Here is a 13,532-nt window from a genome sequence, read left to right on the forward strand (position 1 = left end):
CGTTGTGGAACTCCAACATCCGTAGCACTCTTTCTCCGCATCTACTCCATTTCTCTCATTACAATGGCTGAGACATCAGAATCCAAGCTACTCCAAGGCTATGTCAAAGGCTACCCCAAGCTTGCCCGGTCAATGGGCGTACGACCCGAGAGCGCCATCTTCCGTAGCTTTGGTGCACTCAACGCGAAGAACTTGCTATACATGCAGGCAGAAATAACATACTTGGAAGAGGAGTTACGAGACATGGAAGTCAAAGATCACGCCAGCGATGAAGGGGAGAAAGCCCGGTATGCTAGCGACTGGTTCTGGCTTGAAGTTTCAGCAGAGGAAAGGGATGGTGTCGACGCATCGCAACTGAGCCTCATCCTCAAGATTCGCGAGAAGCTTAGGGAGTACAGTGAGTACTCAAGACCATAAGGACACCAAGATGGGTGATACTAATCGGCACAGACAAGGCATTGTACTATCAGACAGCCATCTGCCAGTTCGAGCCCCCAGACTACTATGACCTCAAGGACGTCCAAGGCTTCATGGCCAGCTCAGAGATGAAGTTACCCTTGTACGGTCCAGACAGGAACATCTGGGGCATATACGATGATCCCACCGCTCACGCAGACGATGGCTTGGTCGCGCTGCGTCCGCGAGTGCGCACCGACACCTTCACGACCATGCTCTCCGATCGACTGGTACACGTCTTTGCCTTCTTCAAGAAGCTATACCCGGGAAAGGAAAGTGAAAACCCCATGTGTTTCTATCGTGACGACACGATCTCAACAATCACGTTCTGGTTGACCTGCTTCATCGCTTCCATCCTCCCGGTCATATCGATCATCGCACTTGTCAACATATCCTCGCTGGTACATCGTCTCGCCACCATTGCTGTTTTCAACGGCATTGTGTCGCTTTGTCTAGGATGGTTCACGGAGGCGAGAAGGACCGACGTCTTCGCGATAACAGCAGTGTAAGTTCTAGTAGCTGTTCAAGCCGTGCATTATCTTACTCAAAGCACAGATTTGCGGCTATACAAGTAATTCTTGTGGGCCAAACACTCGTTCATGGGCTGTAGGAAGTTGTATTCGCACCCAGCAGTGTATTGTCGAAATGCATTTGCGGAAGATGATGCGCTCACCAGGTTCTCTTTTTTGCAGACATTATACTTTTGCTTCCTTTATTCCTTACTATACTAAAGCACGGAGGTAGACATTGGGTTTTCCAAGCTTCTACTTCAGTGGATAGTCGAGCCTGGAAGTAGGCAATATATTAGCCGTTTTCTAGTAGCTTATCCATCGTCAAGCTTACATGTGGCAAGACCTTTCTCTGCGCTTATGCCACCACGAAATGAATTCTGTATTCCACAATCCTTTTGTATGGCGACACCTTCGCTGAACTTCAGTTTGATGTTTGCTCCTCCACAATCCACGCCACATACGCCTCTTTGAGGTTCAATACAAGCCCCTGCCAATCCTGAACAGTGAAACAGCTGCTACTTTGCCTCGACTCCAGTTTCGTCTTGACCACCTCCTGTAGTGCGCTAGTGATGCTCTGGTCCAGTACCTGCTCCAAGGCTTTACCCTTGTCTGCTTTAGAATTGTATCGGTCTTCTCCATCTACGACGGACCCCGAGACCCTAGCCGTGAAAGCATCAGCACTGGTGCGGTCGTTCAGACGTATTTCGATCGTGTAATGTAAAAAGAGCTTCGGCGGTGATCCTGGGTTTCGAACGGTGTCTTTGATTCGGAAATTAACGCGGCGGATGTTGTTGGATGTCGGATGAAAGAGTGTACTCGGTTCTCGGAGCCAACTCCCTTTCGAGCGTGTGAGAATCTTCCCAGGTGGGGAGGTGCGTAATAGGAGATCAGCTGTCCAAGTATACGATCTGAACAGCAGCGAGAGAAGCTCGAGCCATATCGTTTTGCAGGTATTGAGGAGACCACGAATCGTTTTCGGTAGCTGGGCAAAGACGCCTTTGACGGTTGTTACGCATCGTTCTTTCCCGCAATGATCTATGATTCTTCGCTCGAATTTGCCGACGATGTAGCCGTAGATGTGGTTTCGAATTTCTGCTGGGAGGTCGAGGAATGTGCACCGTTCTATATTTTCATCGTGTCCGCTTGGGGTGCTTGTTATTGAGATCTGGTGGTTGTCTGGCTGAGAACTGGATCGGGAGTCGGACGCCGGAGCGCTTGAGGCACAGGCTTCTGGTACGGCGGAATCCTGCGGTGAGCCCATCTTGCGATGATTTGACAAGAGCCAAGCGTCGTCAATGCAAGAACTTCTGAATATCAACAAAAGGTGTCAAAATGTTTGCAGACCTACGGTATTTATTCTAGAGCGCGCTGCACGACACTCGGACTGGCTTGCAAGTAGTGGCGACGCTACCAAGGTAAGTAGCCTGCTGCCTAGTGACCCCTTACCATTCTAGCGACTGCGCGTGTCAGGGGTAGACGCAGAGAGCTGCTGCGGCTACAATAGGCATTGCATTTAGGAATTTTGTCACCCAAGACTATGCGACGTGTGTGTTGTGTGGGAATGATGACTAGGGAGCAAGGTAAAAGGATGCGAAGAAGTCGCGGACCATCCGCCAGGCTAAAGTCCGCCTGTCATTCCCGTGCCGTCAGCTCACGTCATCGTTGATGGCAACCATGTGTCTTCTATAACCAAACCGTAAGACGCCTCGAGCATTTTTACAGTCAAACTACAGAAAATGTCAGAATCAGTAAGCTGGAATGCCTATCCAAATGCGATGTCATCAGCATGGCAATGCCCACCTGAGCATGGTCGCACCAGGCTAGCCACATTTGCTAACATCCCCAAGGCCGCCACCAACGGCTTCGCTGAGAAAGACGGCTAGTTCCGTCGCAAGCCCTCTGCATTTCGCAATTTTATCTCTTCTGATCCCAATTCAGAGTTTCCAGCCGAAAAAGATCGATATGCGCTTTACATTCACATGGGCTGCCCTTGGGCACATCGTACGAATCTAGTGCGCAGCTTGAAAGGGCTCGAAGACATCATCCAATTGATCGTATGGGATCTATCGCTCGTCCATGACAAGAAGGGGTGGGGCATGTCTGGGAAGCCTGGATTCGAAAAAGAGCCTTTGTATGGCTATACGAACTTGAGGCAGCTGTACGAAAGGGCGAACCCGGAATACGAAGGGCGGTACCTCGTCCCGACTCTCTGGGACAAGAAGAAAGGCAGGTCTCGTGGCTGCAAGCGCGAAAAGAGTATGCGCTGACTCGGGCATAGAGACAATCGTGAATAACGAGTCCAGCGAAATCATTCGTATGTTCTACACCGAGTTTGATGCGTTCATTCCGGAGCAGCTCCGCGAGTCCAGCAAAGGCGACAAAGCCATCTTGCCGGGGCACTTGCGCAAGGACATCGACGCCATGAACGAGTGGGTTTACGATACCATCAACAACGGTGTGTACAAGACTGGGTTTGCTCAGTCCCAGGAGGCATACGAAGAGCACGTATACCCCTTGTTCGCATCTCTTGATCGCCTGGAAGAACACCTTGGCCAACCAGGCCATGGCCCATACCTGTTTGGCGATCACATCACCGAAGCAGACATCAGGCTATATACTACCATCATCAGGTTCGACGTTGCGTACTTCACAATCTTCAAATGCAACCTCAAGATGATTCGCTATGAGTACCCGCGGCTGCACGATTGGGTACGCAGGCTGTACTGGGACGAGAGCGAAATGACCAATTATGGTGCTTTCAAGAAAACGGTGGACTTTCAGGCAGTAAGTATAAGGCTGTGCGAAAAGACGGGGTACTCAATGGCTAATGCACTCCAAGTACAAGGATGGCTACTCGAACGCTACGAAGGCGAAGATTGTGCCTGTGGGACCGAAGCCAGATATCATGCCCTTGTAGATCGTTCACTGCAATGGAAGCTCGTTTAGCTAGTCTGTAAGCGTTGAACAAAACTCCCATATCATCTAAATCTTTTCTTCCAACCTTACCCTCTCCTCCTCGTACTTGGCCGACCCTGCATCATCGGTATCTCCGAGATCACCTGCGCCATCAGTAGTTCCCAATCACAATACCCCAGAGGTACAAGCGACCCTTCTGCCCAGTACTTGCACTTCTCGTCCTCAGACATGGAGGCCAAGACAGAGACACTCTTCTCTTCAGTCGAAAGAATAGTATCGCCTCGCTCCAGTTCCGGCTCGACCGGTCCGGGTGTATCCGCGATGTCGAGCTGTGATACAGCAGAGTAATAGGCTACCATATGTCGTACGCCAACAGCACCGTGCTGAAGAGCACCACCGGTAGCGCAGACCGTCATGAGGCAGATACCTAGGGCGCGCCATCTCGGACCCTGTGTATTGATGTAGCCGCACACACCGAGGTATATCGTCAATGTAGTAGCCATGACAAGGGGCAGGTTCAGGATTGGCGATGATCTCAGAGGTTTCTGGCGTGCTTCTTGGACACGAATCTATGTTCCCATTAGATATCAATATTATGGCTGGGAAGGAAGCTATCTTACATAATGTTCGGTAAAAGGTAAGACATACTGCAGCGCATCCCAAGAGAAGATATACGCCATGGCTAATCGCATCCATGGACCGACAAAGTAATAGTCGGCAACATAACTCGCGACGAATGTTCCGTACACCGCTATCATGGCGCCTTTAGCGAGATCAAAGTCGATAGCGAAGCGTGTTTGATACGCCAATATCGTAAGCAGAGCCGTCATGAGAAAGACTGTCCACACCTCATCCTGGCTCGTCGAAAGAGCCCAGAGCGGCAGGAGAAGCGCGAGTGCCAGGCGTAAGAGTAGTTGAGTAGTCGAGAGCGTCATATCTTTGTAAAGTTGGTGATGGGAGGGTCGGGAGAAGTCCATGTGGTGTCATTAGTTACAGGTTGTGTGATGCAATCACGGGTTGATTGCCTTCCGCTTCCCGTCATTACTATTGCCCATTGTCCGATCACAGGGTCGTGACATACTTTCACTCTTGGTGGAGTGATCTACGGTTTTTACGTGCGTTCATTGTTACACCAAGCGCTGTAGCCTGCGAGCCTTCATCATCCGTATGTGACCTTCTCCGGTAATGGCCCGGCGGGCATGTGTATCCGCTCCTCCTCCATCGCATCCGCATCCGCATATCGTGGTACATCTTGATGTGTCTGCCCAAACACCACGGGATGTGGCTTCCCATAATGTTCCCTCGTCTCCCGCGCAAAACCCGTATTTACATCCTCCATACCCTCTATCCTGCTGTCATGCCGGCTCGCAACGCCATGTAAACCGAATGGCACAGGATCATGGCCCTCCCACCCCTCGCTTACCATCTTCTCTACCTTCTCGATGACCATCCGACAGAGGTTTCGGTGTCCTTCTTCCATCTTGCCCTTTACGAATGGCATAAGCCACCATGCGCAGCTGACTTCCACATCCTCTACAAGCACGAACTGCGCGTCCCCGACGCCCATGCCCTCGCCCTCAACCTCGCTGCCAAGTTCGCCGTTCGCAACGACCCTGTATTCAGCCCTGAGTATCACACCCGCCGCCGCATCAGCGCGCGTCTTAATGCCCTGCCTCGTGTTCTGGTAACAGACTGGGAAAGTTATGTACTTCTTCCCGTACTGCCCGATACCTGGAAACCAGGTTATGCACTCGCTGACGTGGTATGTTGCGACAGGGTATTGGTCGGGCGGATACCAGTATGTGTCCTTGAGGGTCGCTTCGGCGGTGCTCGGGGCTGTCTCATAGCCACAGCTAAGGGCTTGGAGTGTGAGGGTCGTGTCGTGGTCATGCAGCGCGGCTATGACCGAGGCGGGGGAGATGTGGCTTGGGAGATGGTGCGCGACGTGGAGGTTGTGTTTTGCGCTCATCGTGAAATCGCGATTGCGTGGACGCGTAGGACGTCAGGCTCCTGGTGATGGGATGCTCGATTATCCTTATGGTAGGGCTAAAGATAGAAGATTCGTGGTGTTTTCGAGACCGGCTGCGAATGATGGTGAACGTAACGATTAGCGACTACAATTACTAGGAGCTATACAAAGTTGGGTATCGAAGTCTTGGAAGTCAAAAAAGTAAAGAGAAAATGTGCGAATGACGAGGCTGCAGGGTGACTAGTAGTAGCTGATGCATGTTGCGTCGCTGACTGAGGCGTTGCTATCTTGGTCTGAAACAGATGAATAGGTATCACCTGCGACGCGACAGGGTCCGGCGGTAAACGTCATCACCGTGTCGCGCTATCCCGCATACGGCAAGGATCTATTTCCAACCCACCGTCTTTTCAAGGTTGTAAGGCTTGCTCGCAAGGTCAGGGACTTGAATGTTGCATTCTCATGAAGGCTTCATCAAAGCTAGCATTGCGTTGACATCACTTGGACGAACCGTAGGAGACCTCGACCACAAGACGCGATGCGCAAAGAACGTTCCTCCACGCCGCCATCCTCCCCACTGCTTATATGGTATACCTGAACCCAGCTTGGCCTTCATTCTCATCCATCGGCTCTCCATTAGCTCTCTGCTTACCTACCACTTTATTCTTCTTCAAGAAGTACGTAGTAGTGCAGCACAGCACTAACAGGATGTAGATCTGAAGACCAGCCGTGACCCAGAGACCCGTAATGTATGTTGGGGCTTCTTCCTGGACGAAAGTCGTTGATGCAAGAATACCACCGATTGCACCGAAGCCGATCTGGAGGGCGCTTCCGACAGACCGCTTACTTTGGCCACGGATGTTGTTGCTTTGGTACGCGAGAATGGCCGGGACGTTGCCCTGGCAGCCACACACTCCTAGGAATGAGCCAAAGTACCTGGCCCCGTTGTTCTTAGCATATGCTACGATCATGAGACCGATGATGGCAAGGATCGATTGCGCAGCAATCACGGGAGCGCGAAGGCGGTATTTGTCTCCTAGCCATGCGAACCCAAAGGCTGTGAACATCGCAAACAGACTCGGAGGTGCGGATAGGGCGTTAGCCTGACCAGGCGAATATCCCATGCCGAGAAGAATGACCGGGAGGAAATAACTGAAGGCGTAGGCTGGCATGGTTGTCGACATGAATAAGGTGGCATAGGCCCACAATTTGAGGTCTTTCAAGTGGTAAACGAATTTGGCCCAGGTCAATGGATCCGCTACCGAGTCGCCTCGATCGTCTTCGATACGCTGCATGATGACAGCGGCCTCAGCGGAAGTGAGAAACCCTTTCTTTTCGGCTTTGTCGGGAAAGTCTAGGATGATGAACCATGCTGCGATCGCAACAATGCAGGTCAAGATGCCCTCTACATTGAGCGTCAGTATTACTTGAGTAGAATCAACAAAGCCGGAGAAGCCTCAGATCGATGCGAAGCGCAATGTGAAGAGAAGGCCTAGATAGAAATTGGTGGTGGTTTTCGCTTACCTATGATGAAGATCCATCTCCAGCCTCGGAGACCGCCGACACCTTCCATTTGCATAAGACCATACGCAAGGATGTTCGCGAGACCACCGATACCTACAGAGAAGAGATAGAAGCCACCCAGTCTGCATTCTTGGTAAGCCATTGCTACCATGCATTTAGTTTGATGAAGGTCGCATACCTTTTTTGTGTCTCATAGCGGCGGTACCAACAAGTGATGAGATATACACATCCAGGGAAGAACCCAGCCTCGAAAGCTCCGAGTAATACACGACATATGGCAAGTGAAATCCAGCTTTCGACGAAGCCCTGTCCGATCATGACAGCACCCCATGATACGGCGATGAAAGCTAGCCAGTTCGCGCTGCCCACCTTACGAAGGACGATATTAGATGGAAGCTCAAGCAGGAAGTATGTCGGAAAGAAGAGAACCAGGACGATGGTGTAGCGATCTCCGATTTGGAGGTTGAGATCCGGTCCCATTCCAGCAACTCGGGCGTTAGAAATCTGTCGCTGGTAAGCGTTTCGTCTAGATGCGGACAGAAGGTGTCTCAACTGACGTTTGTGCGGTCTATGAGCGCGATGGAGTACAGGGCACCCAATATAGGTAGCAGCCTCCAGTCGACCCTACGCACCAACCTCTTCTCTTCGATCTGATCATAAGCATACTCCGAGACGTTGTTGTCCGTCGCCGTCGGACTGACTGCTTCCTTGTGAGTAATGTCTTGCTTGTAATCGTCGTCGCTGTTCATGATGGGCGGAATATCCGGAGTTCTCTGCACCGTGGAAAAGGCTCAAGAATACAGGGGAGGATCGTCGCAGGGACAAGAGCAGCTGCGGATCATTTCTCTTATCACGCATCCACTTATACTGGAGCGATGACGATGGAGACCGAGGCAAATTCCGGATTACAGCCAGGGCGAAGCTTCCCAAGAGCTCGGGGTGTCGTGGCTGGGCATGCCGTGCGTTCCATCTCCATCACAAACCCGGCAGACAGAAAGCCTATTGATCTTTTGGCGCCTCGCATATGGATCCAAATGGAGCAAGTGGACAAGGAACAGGGTCTAATGAGATCCAACCAAGTCATCAGAAGACCCGAGCACGAAGTGAAGAAGTCTTGGACAAGGGGAAACCTCCACGATGGGATACTGCTCCTTGCGCCATATTACCACCGAAGTGCCAACGTCGCCAGCTTTGCGACACCGCTGCCATGCCGAGAAGCCAAACGTGGGATTGTCCAATGATGCTCGTGGTCGAAGCATGAGCGCAGATCTGTCATCCAGTAATGACACCGAGAACGTCAGTGCTCAGCTTGTCTGGGCGTGCAACGGCGGGGTGGCCAGATTGCGGGGTTGGTCTTGGGTCAGTCTTGAGGCTCTTAGCTATTTGGATGGTTTCCGAAACACTCATCCGGGGTGCATGTCATCGGCGCGACTATAAAATGAGCTCTAGTGCTTCGCGTCGTGTTGAGTATGTTATGTAGGCGAGATCGTTAGCATTGAGTCAAAAGCGTATGAGGTGTGACAGGTTCTCGCTTCGGGCTTATGAAACGACTTTCGGTTGTGTTCAGCTATACAGATGCTTGCGTGTGTGCCATGCAACGATCCTAGATGAAGGGCAAGGGCGCGGTTGGTGTTCGCGCGAGATGAGATGGAAGACGCGGGGGCTTAGCGTCACTGGCGCCTTGGCGTGGAAGGCTCGGATGCGGAGGTCCTTTGCACTGCCATCATCGACATAGCGAACCCATATGCAGTGACGTTCACGGTGGAGCCTGCTGCATACAAGTGCCGCGCTGTAATCCTAGCAGTTGTTTCGGTCAGTCTTGAAGCCTACAGAGCTCGCTACAGACTATTACCCCGTCGCCACACACGGTCGTAGCAGGCAAAGATCGCAACGCCAACAAGGTAACAGCTTCAGAACAACACTGGAATATCCAACTCATTCTATCTGATGAGATATCCCAAACGCCTTCAAAACGTGCACCGCCTACGTAGAAGGGCTACCACGATCAGTACTCACGAACACGACCAGCACAGCGGCGAACCTGGGAATGTCAGCTACACATCAGTTCATTGAACGCATACTACGTACGCAGATGTCACAGCGAAAACTTCAGCTCGCTTGGCGTTAGCGAAGAACGTCAAACAAAAGCTCATGCCCACGTTGAAGGCTGCAATCGTCCAAAGCTTCGCTTTCAAGGAGTCGAGCTGAATCAGCACCAGAATGGAGGCGATGGGTAGCATAGCCGCAATCATGGAGCTGACCCACAGTGTGATCTTCGCCACAGTAGTGTCATAGTACACCTTCGGACCCAGATGCCGATTCCCCTTGGTGAAGAGACCTAAGCCGCATTTGAAGAGGTATACTGCGCGTTCAGACACGATACGAGAAAATTTGTCTTCTACATTGCGTGGATGCACCGCAATGATGTCTGGCGGATGGTTTTCTGGATCAGTTGTTGTCCCCCATGTTTGCGCATCAAAACCACTCAAATGGTCTGGGCCCATCTCTTTACTCTCGAGAAAAGTTTGGATATCGAAAAGATCAAAACGATCTGGTTTCTTGAGCTTTTGCAGCATGGAAAGCTGGATGAGCGCTTTATCTGCAAGATTGATCAGTCTAGTACATGTTCTCTTGAACCTCCTTCACTTACTGTACTGGTTAAGCTTTTCTTGCATCTCTCCTATCAGCTTGATCTGGGTTGAATGCCCGCCATCTGCTTCTTCGAGCATGTACTTGTAGTCCACCGCGTAGAACGCTCGTTTGCCCTTCGAGCCTGCTTTATCCTGCTTCTCAATCAAGTGTAAATCCTGCTCCAAGATGCACAATTCCGCTTGGAGATATAATATGCGTCGCGCGTTGAGGCCGTCAAAACGACGATAGATTCCAGTTTCCGGCTTCAGAGAAATGCGCTCAGAAAGTCGAGGATAACCCACAGGGTGGTGCTGCCATGCTCCTATAAAGGACTCGGTATTTTCCTGGTGATTTGCAGTTGTGCCGATTGCCTTTTCTAACATTTTGAACCTTAATGCTCGAGTTCAGGGCTCGGGTGAGGCATTGAGTTCGATGAGCTTTCGGGCGCTTGCGGTTACTTATGGTGAGTCCTCGACGCTCGCACGACAGCCTGGTGTAATTAATTTTGTAGTACGTACTCGCCAGTCTTCCAGTTTTAGCACTACGTCCGGTGGCTGTACGAGCGATTTGCGTTACACGACACGGGCAAATGTTTGCTACATCGCTATAATGCTTACAGCTCTATACCACGTGAACGACTCTTTCACGTGATGTCTGTAGCGACGGCAGCGATCACCTACAGTTTCAAAGATATTGTAGGGCACATCGGACAGACGCATCCTAGGCCCATGAACAGCTAGGCGTTGGATCTCAAGATCATGTATACAGCCTACTTTGCTTCATCAGCACCCAAGAGATGGTTCAGAGTTCAACAACGCAGCATACGGCGTGCCCATCGCAGGCGTACGTTTGTTCGAGAACAATCCCGGTTGGTATAATGACTATCTACGTACCAGACGACGAAACATCCACGTCGAAAATGAATCATGACCACGTCTTGTGGTGAGTACGCATGTCCACAATATCTTCGCAGGTGGTCTGTTGTAAGCAAATACATAGAACTATAAGTTCTGAGTACTGCTGTCCCTTTCTGTTCAGTATTCAGTCTCGCCATTCGATACACCATGTCAGCAGCTCACGGAAAAGACCTTGTTCAACACCCTAAGCCGGGCCCTAACCCTGGGGAAGGGCAGCGTATGCATTCGTCATCAGCAGGCCGGGATGATGAAGCCACCCTTGAAAAGGTCAGAAGGGAAGCCGCTGCGAAACGAGATCGTCACACGGTGAATAACCTTGAATATGGTTGGGTGTGCGGTCTCGATACCGGTACAACTCCTTACCATCATTGCACTGAGGAAGATAAGACAATCGCTCAGCCACAACTGAATGAGCGGTGTAGTAATACCAACTGTCGGCTCGTTAGAACAGCAGCCTGTTTACGGGTACGTTTGTTCTCCCCCAGTCATGTGCGTCTTTTGCCACTCCTTCGGGGCAACCATCATGCAGAGGATAATGAGGATACTGGTTGGTACCATCGGACCTGCAGGACCTTTCGATGGAAATATACATCGGCAAAGTTCTGCCCCACTTGCAACAGGATCGTTCACGCTAACGAGTACGAATACCTCTGCGTTGCCTACTAATCTTGAATGGTGGGAAGAACTCTGTGTCCTTGCGACCAAGGGAGTGTTGAAGACATCGCTGGGTTATGCGAGGATTCAGCTGTTTCCACATGGGTAGGAACACCGAAGAAGTATGAGGAGCAGTATGTCGCGGTGAGCATCATCCTGGACGGGGCTTTTGTTTCGATAACGACTCTAGTGTAGTTGAGTGCTCAAGAAGATTAGAAAAGTCTCAATACAATGTTGTATTCGCATTCTGACGGCTACTCCATTGATCACCTTACCATCTCTCTACCTATCGTCTTCATGATAACTGGTCTAAATACTTTCACCGTGTGACTTATGCCACGTCCATGGAGCCAGATACCGTGATGACCCTATCATCTTGCGCAAAGGCATTTCCGTAATGTGCTACCTGGCGCGAATGCCACTTCTGGGAGCCCCATTCTCAAGTGCTTGGAGCAACCTATTGCCTACCTAGGTACCTCTAGGCTGGACTATCTAATAATACAAAGGCGAGAAACGCTTATTACCTACCTCTAAGCTCTACTTTAGCAAGATGTAAAAGAAGCAAAAATGTAATATCTACTTCCTAGCATTGTTGTCGAGAAGCCTGGATGAGCACCAGTACTGGCCCTTTCTACTACTTCGCGCCAATAGCCAAGACCTGAATCGCCGCAAACCTACACCAATGTCAGTGAACCTGTTCCATAGCTATGAGACGACGAAGCAACTTACGCAGCAGTAACAGCGAAAACATCAATCCTCCGCGCCTGAGTAAAGTACCCCAAGCAAACCGCAGTAAGCACATTGGAAGCCGCAATGACCACCAGCTGTTCCTCTAGAGATTCCTTGCCCATGATCATGATAATAGGAATAACCAGCAAAGCGGAAGCAACAAAACAGGTAACCCCAAAGGTGAACAAGAGGATAGTCTCATCATCAATGGCGATAGTACCCCATCTCGCGTCGACTTTCTTCCAGCGCTCGCCTCCAAGCTTCACGATCCAATGCATAGCTCTTGCAGCAATATAGCGCGAGAAGGTATCCATATCTTGTCGGCCACGCAGTACGACGAGGTCTCTGCTGTAGTCTTCGGGCTTTTCTGTCGAACCCCAGGTATTGTGATCAGGGCCGATGAATACGTCGTTCTTCATTTCATCGGCGGCGATGAACCTTTGGATGTGATCGAGGTCGAAAGGATCGGGTTCTTTCATGATTCGAAATATGGTAGCTTGTTGGATGAGTGCATCGTCTGTGACAAGTCAGCCAGTCGCTTCCTTCCTCGACCAGGCTCACCATACTGTATTTCTTAAGAACGCATCTGATCTGCAGCACAAGCTCTCGTTGCCTCATATCGCCGTCTCGGAGTTTGCCGTCCACTTCGAAGTCCGCGGTGTTGAGCCAGAATGCATTCATACTGTACGTCGCTTTCTTGCCGTCTGGGCTGTTCGCGTCTTCGGCTTCCAGTTCCTTCAGCTGGTCCTCGAGATGTGCTAGTTCACTCTGATAGTAGAGGAGGCTGCGCGCGTTCAGAGCGCCGAATCTTCTGAACATGGCTATCTCGGGCATGGTTTCCATGCGCCCGGCGAGCTTGGGGTAGCCTGGTATTAGGTCGTGGAGGGGGTCGGTTGGCGATTCAGGCGCTGGTGTGGGCTTTGAAGGGGCGGATGTCGCGTTCATCGTGGAGGTGTGCGCTCTCAGAGTGTGCGATGGCGTAGCTTGTGAAAGATTCCAGGAGTACAAGTGCAAGATCTGCGGCGGAAGTTGATGTTGGGAGATGTTCGAGGATGATGCTGCTTGTCGGTCGATTCAAGAGCTGACATGACTGTTTGTGTAAACATGCTCGCCGTGATTTGCAAAGATTCACGTCGCGAACGTGCGTCGCTCGGCTTTGTTCACGCGGAACTTGGGTATGCTACCTGGATGCGTCAACCAGTTGCAACACATCTCGGCTATGACTCT

General features: G+C 51.0%; 7 protein-coding genes across 7 annotated transcripts; 2 read left to right on the forward strand and 5 right to left on the reverse strand.

Moving 5' to 3' along the window:
• Positions 1–63: 63 nt before the first annotated feature.
• Positions 64–965, forward strand: J4E85_006529 (uncharacterized protein; the record flags this gene model as incomplete). The annotated part of the gene is made up of 2 exons (XM_051470766.1): positions 64–397; positions 451–965. The coding sequence occupies 2 exons, from the start codon at positions 64–66 to the stop codon at positions 963–965; spliced, it is 849 nt and encodes a 282-aa protein (XP_051324976.1).
• A 1,982-nt stretch (positions 966–2,947) lies between these two features.
• Positions 2,948–3,885, forward strand: J4E85_006530 (uncharacterized protein; the record flags this gene model as incomplete). Its single annotated transcript, XM_051470767.1, has 3 exons — positions 2,948–3,224; positions 3,247–3,752; positions 3,808–3,885. 3 exons carry the CDS (start codon positions 2,948–2,950, stop codon positions 3,883–3,885), a joined length of 861 nt encoding a protein of 286 aa, XP_051324977.1.
• An 85-nt stretch (positions 3,886–3,970) lies between these two features.
• Positions 3,971–4,819, reverse strand: J4E85_006531 (uncharacterized protein; the record flags this gene model as incomplete). Its single annotated transcript, XM_051470768.1, has 2 exons — positions 3,971–4,453; positions 4,505–4,819. 2 exons carry the CDS (start codon positions 4,817–4,819, stop codon positions 3,971–3,973), a joined length of 798 nt encoding a protein of 265 aa, XP_051324978.1.
• Positions 4,820–5,043: 224 nt separating this feature from the next.
• On the reverse strand, positions 5,044–5,853 carry J4E85_006532 (uncharacterized protein; the record flags this gene model as incomplete). Its single annotated transcript, XM_051470769.1, has 1 exon — positions 5,044–5,853. The coding sequence occupies one exon, from the start codon at positions 5,851–5,853 to the stop codon at positions 5,044–5,046; it is 810 nt and encodes a 269-aa protein (XP_051324979.1).
• A 578-nt stretch (positions 5,854–6,431) lies between these two features.
• J4E85_006533 (uncharacterized protein) lies at positions 6,432–8,123 on the reverse strand (the record flags this gene model as incomplete). Its single annotated transcript, XM_051470770.1, has 4 exons — positions 6,432–7,255; positions 7,375–7,496; positions 7,553–7,878; positions 7,932–8,123. The coding sequence occupies 4 exons, from the start codon at positions 8,121–8,123 to the stop codon at positions 6,432–6,434; spliced, it is 1,464 nt and encodes a 487-aa protein (XP_051324980.1).
• Positions 8,124–9,357: 1,234 nt separating this feature from the next.
• Positions 9,358–10,388, reverse strand: J4E85_006534 (uncharacterized protein; the record flags this gene model as incomplete). The annotated part of the gene is made up of 3 exons (XM_051470771.1): positions 9,358–9,415; positions 9,463–9,973; positions 10,025–10,388. The coding sequence occupies 3 exons, from the start codon at positions 10,386–10,388 to the stop codon at positions 9,358–9,360; spliced, it is 933 nt and encodes a 310-aa protein (XP_051324981.1).
• A 1,822-nt stretch (positions 10,389–12,210) lies between these two features.
• J4E85_006535 (uncharacterized protein) lies at positions 12,211–13,250 on the reverse strand (the record flags this gene model as incomplete). The annotated part of the gene is made up of 3 exons (XM_051470772.1): positions 12,211–12,250; positions 12,306–12,822; positions 12,872–13,250. 3 exons carry the CDS (start codon positions 13,248–13,250, stop codon positions 12,211–12,213), a joined length of 936 nt encoding a protein of 311 aa, XP_051324982.1.
• Between the last annotated feature and the right edge of the window lie 282 nt (positions 13,251–13,532).

This window comes from Alternaria conjuncta, assembly GCF_024043145.1.
Source record: "Alternaria conjuncta strain BMP 0040 chromosome Unknown scaffold_9, whole genome shotgun sequence".
NCBI classification, from domain to species: Eukaryota; Fungi; Ascomycota; class Dothideomycetes; order Pleosporales; family Pleosporaceae; genus Alternaria; species Alternaria conjuncta.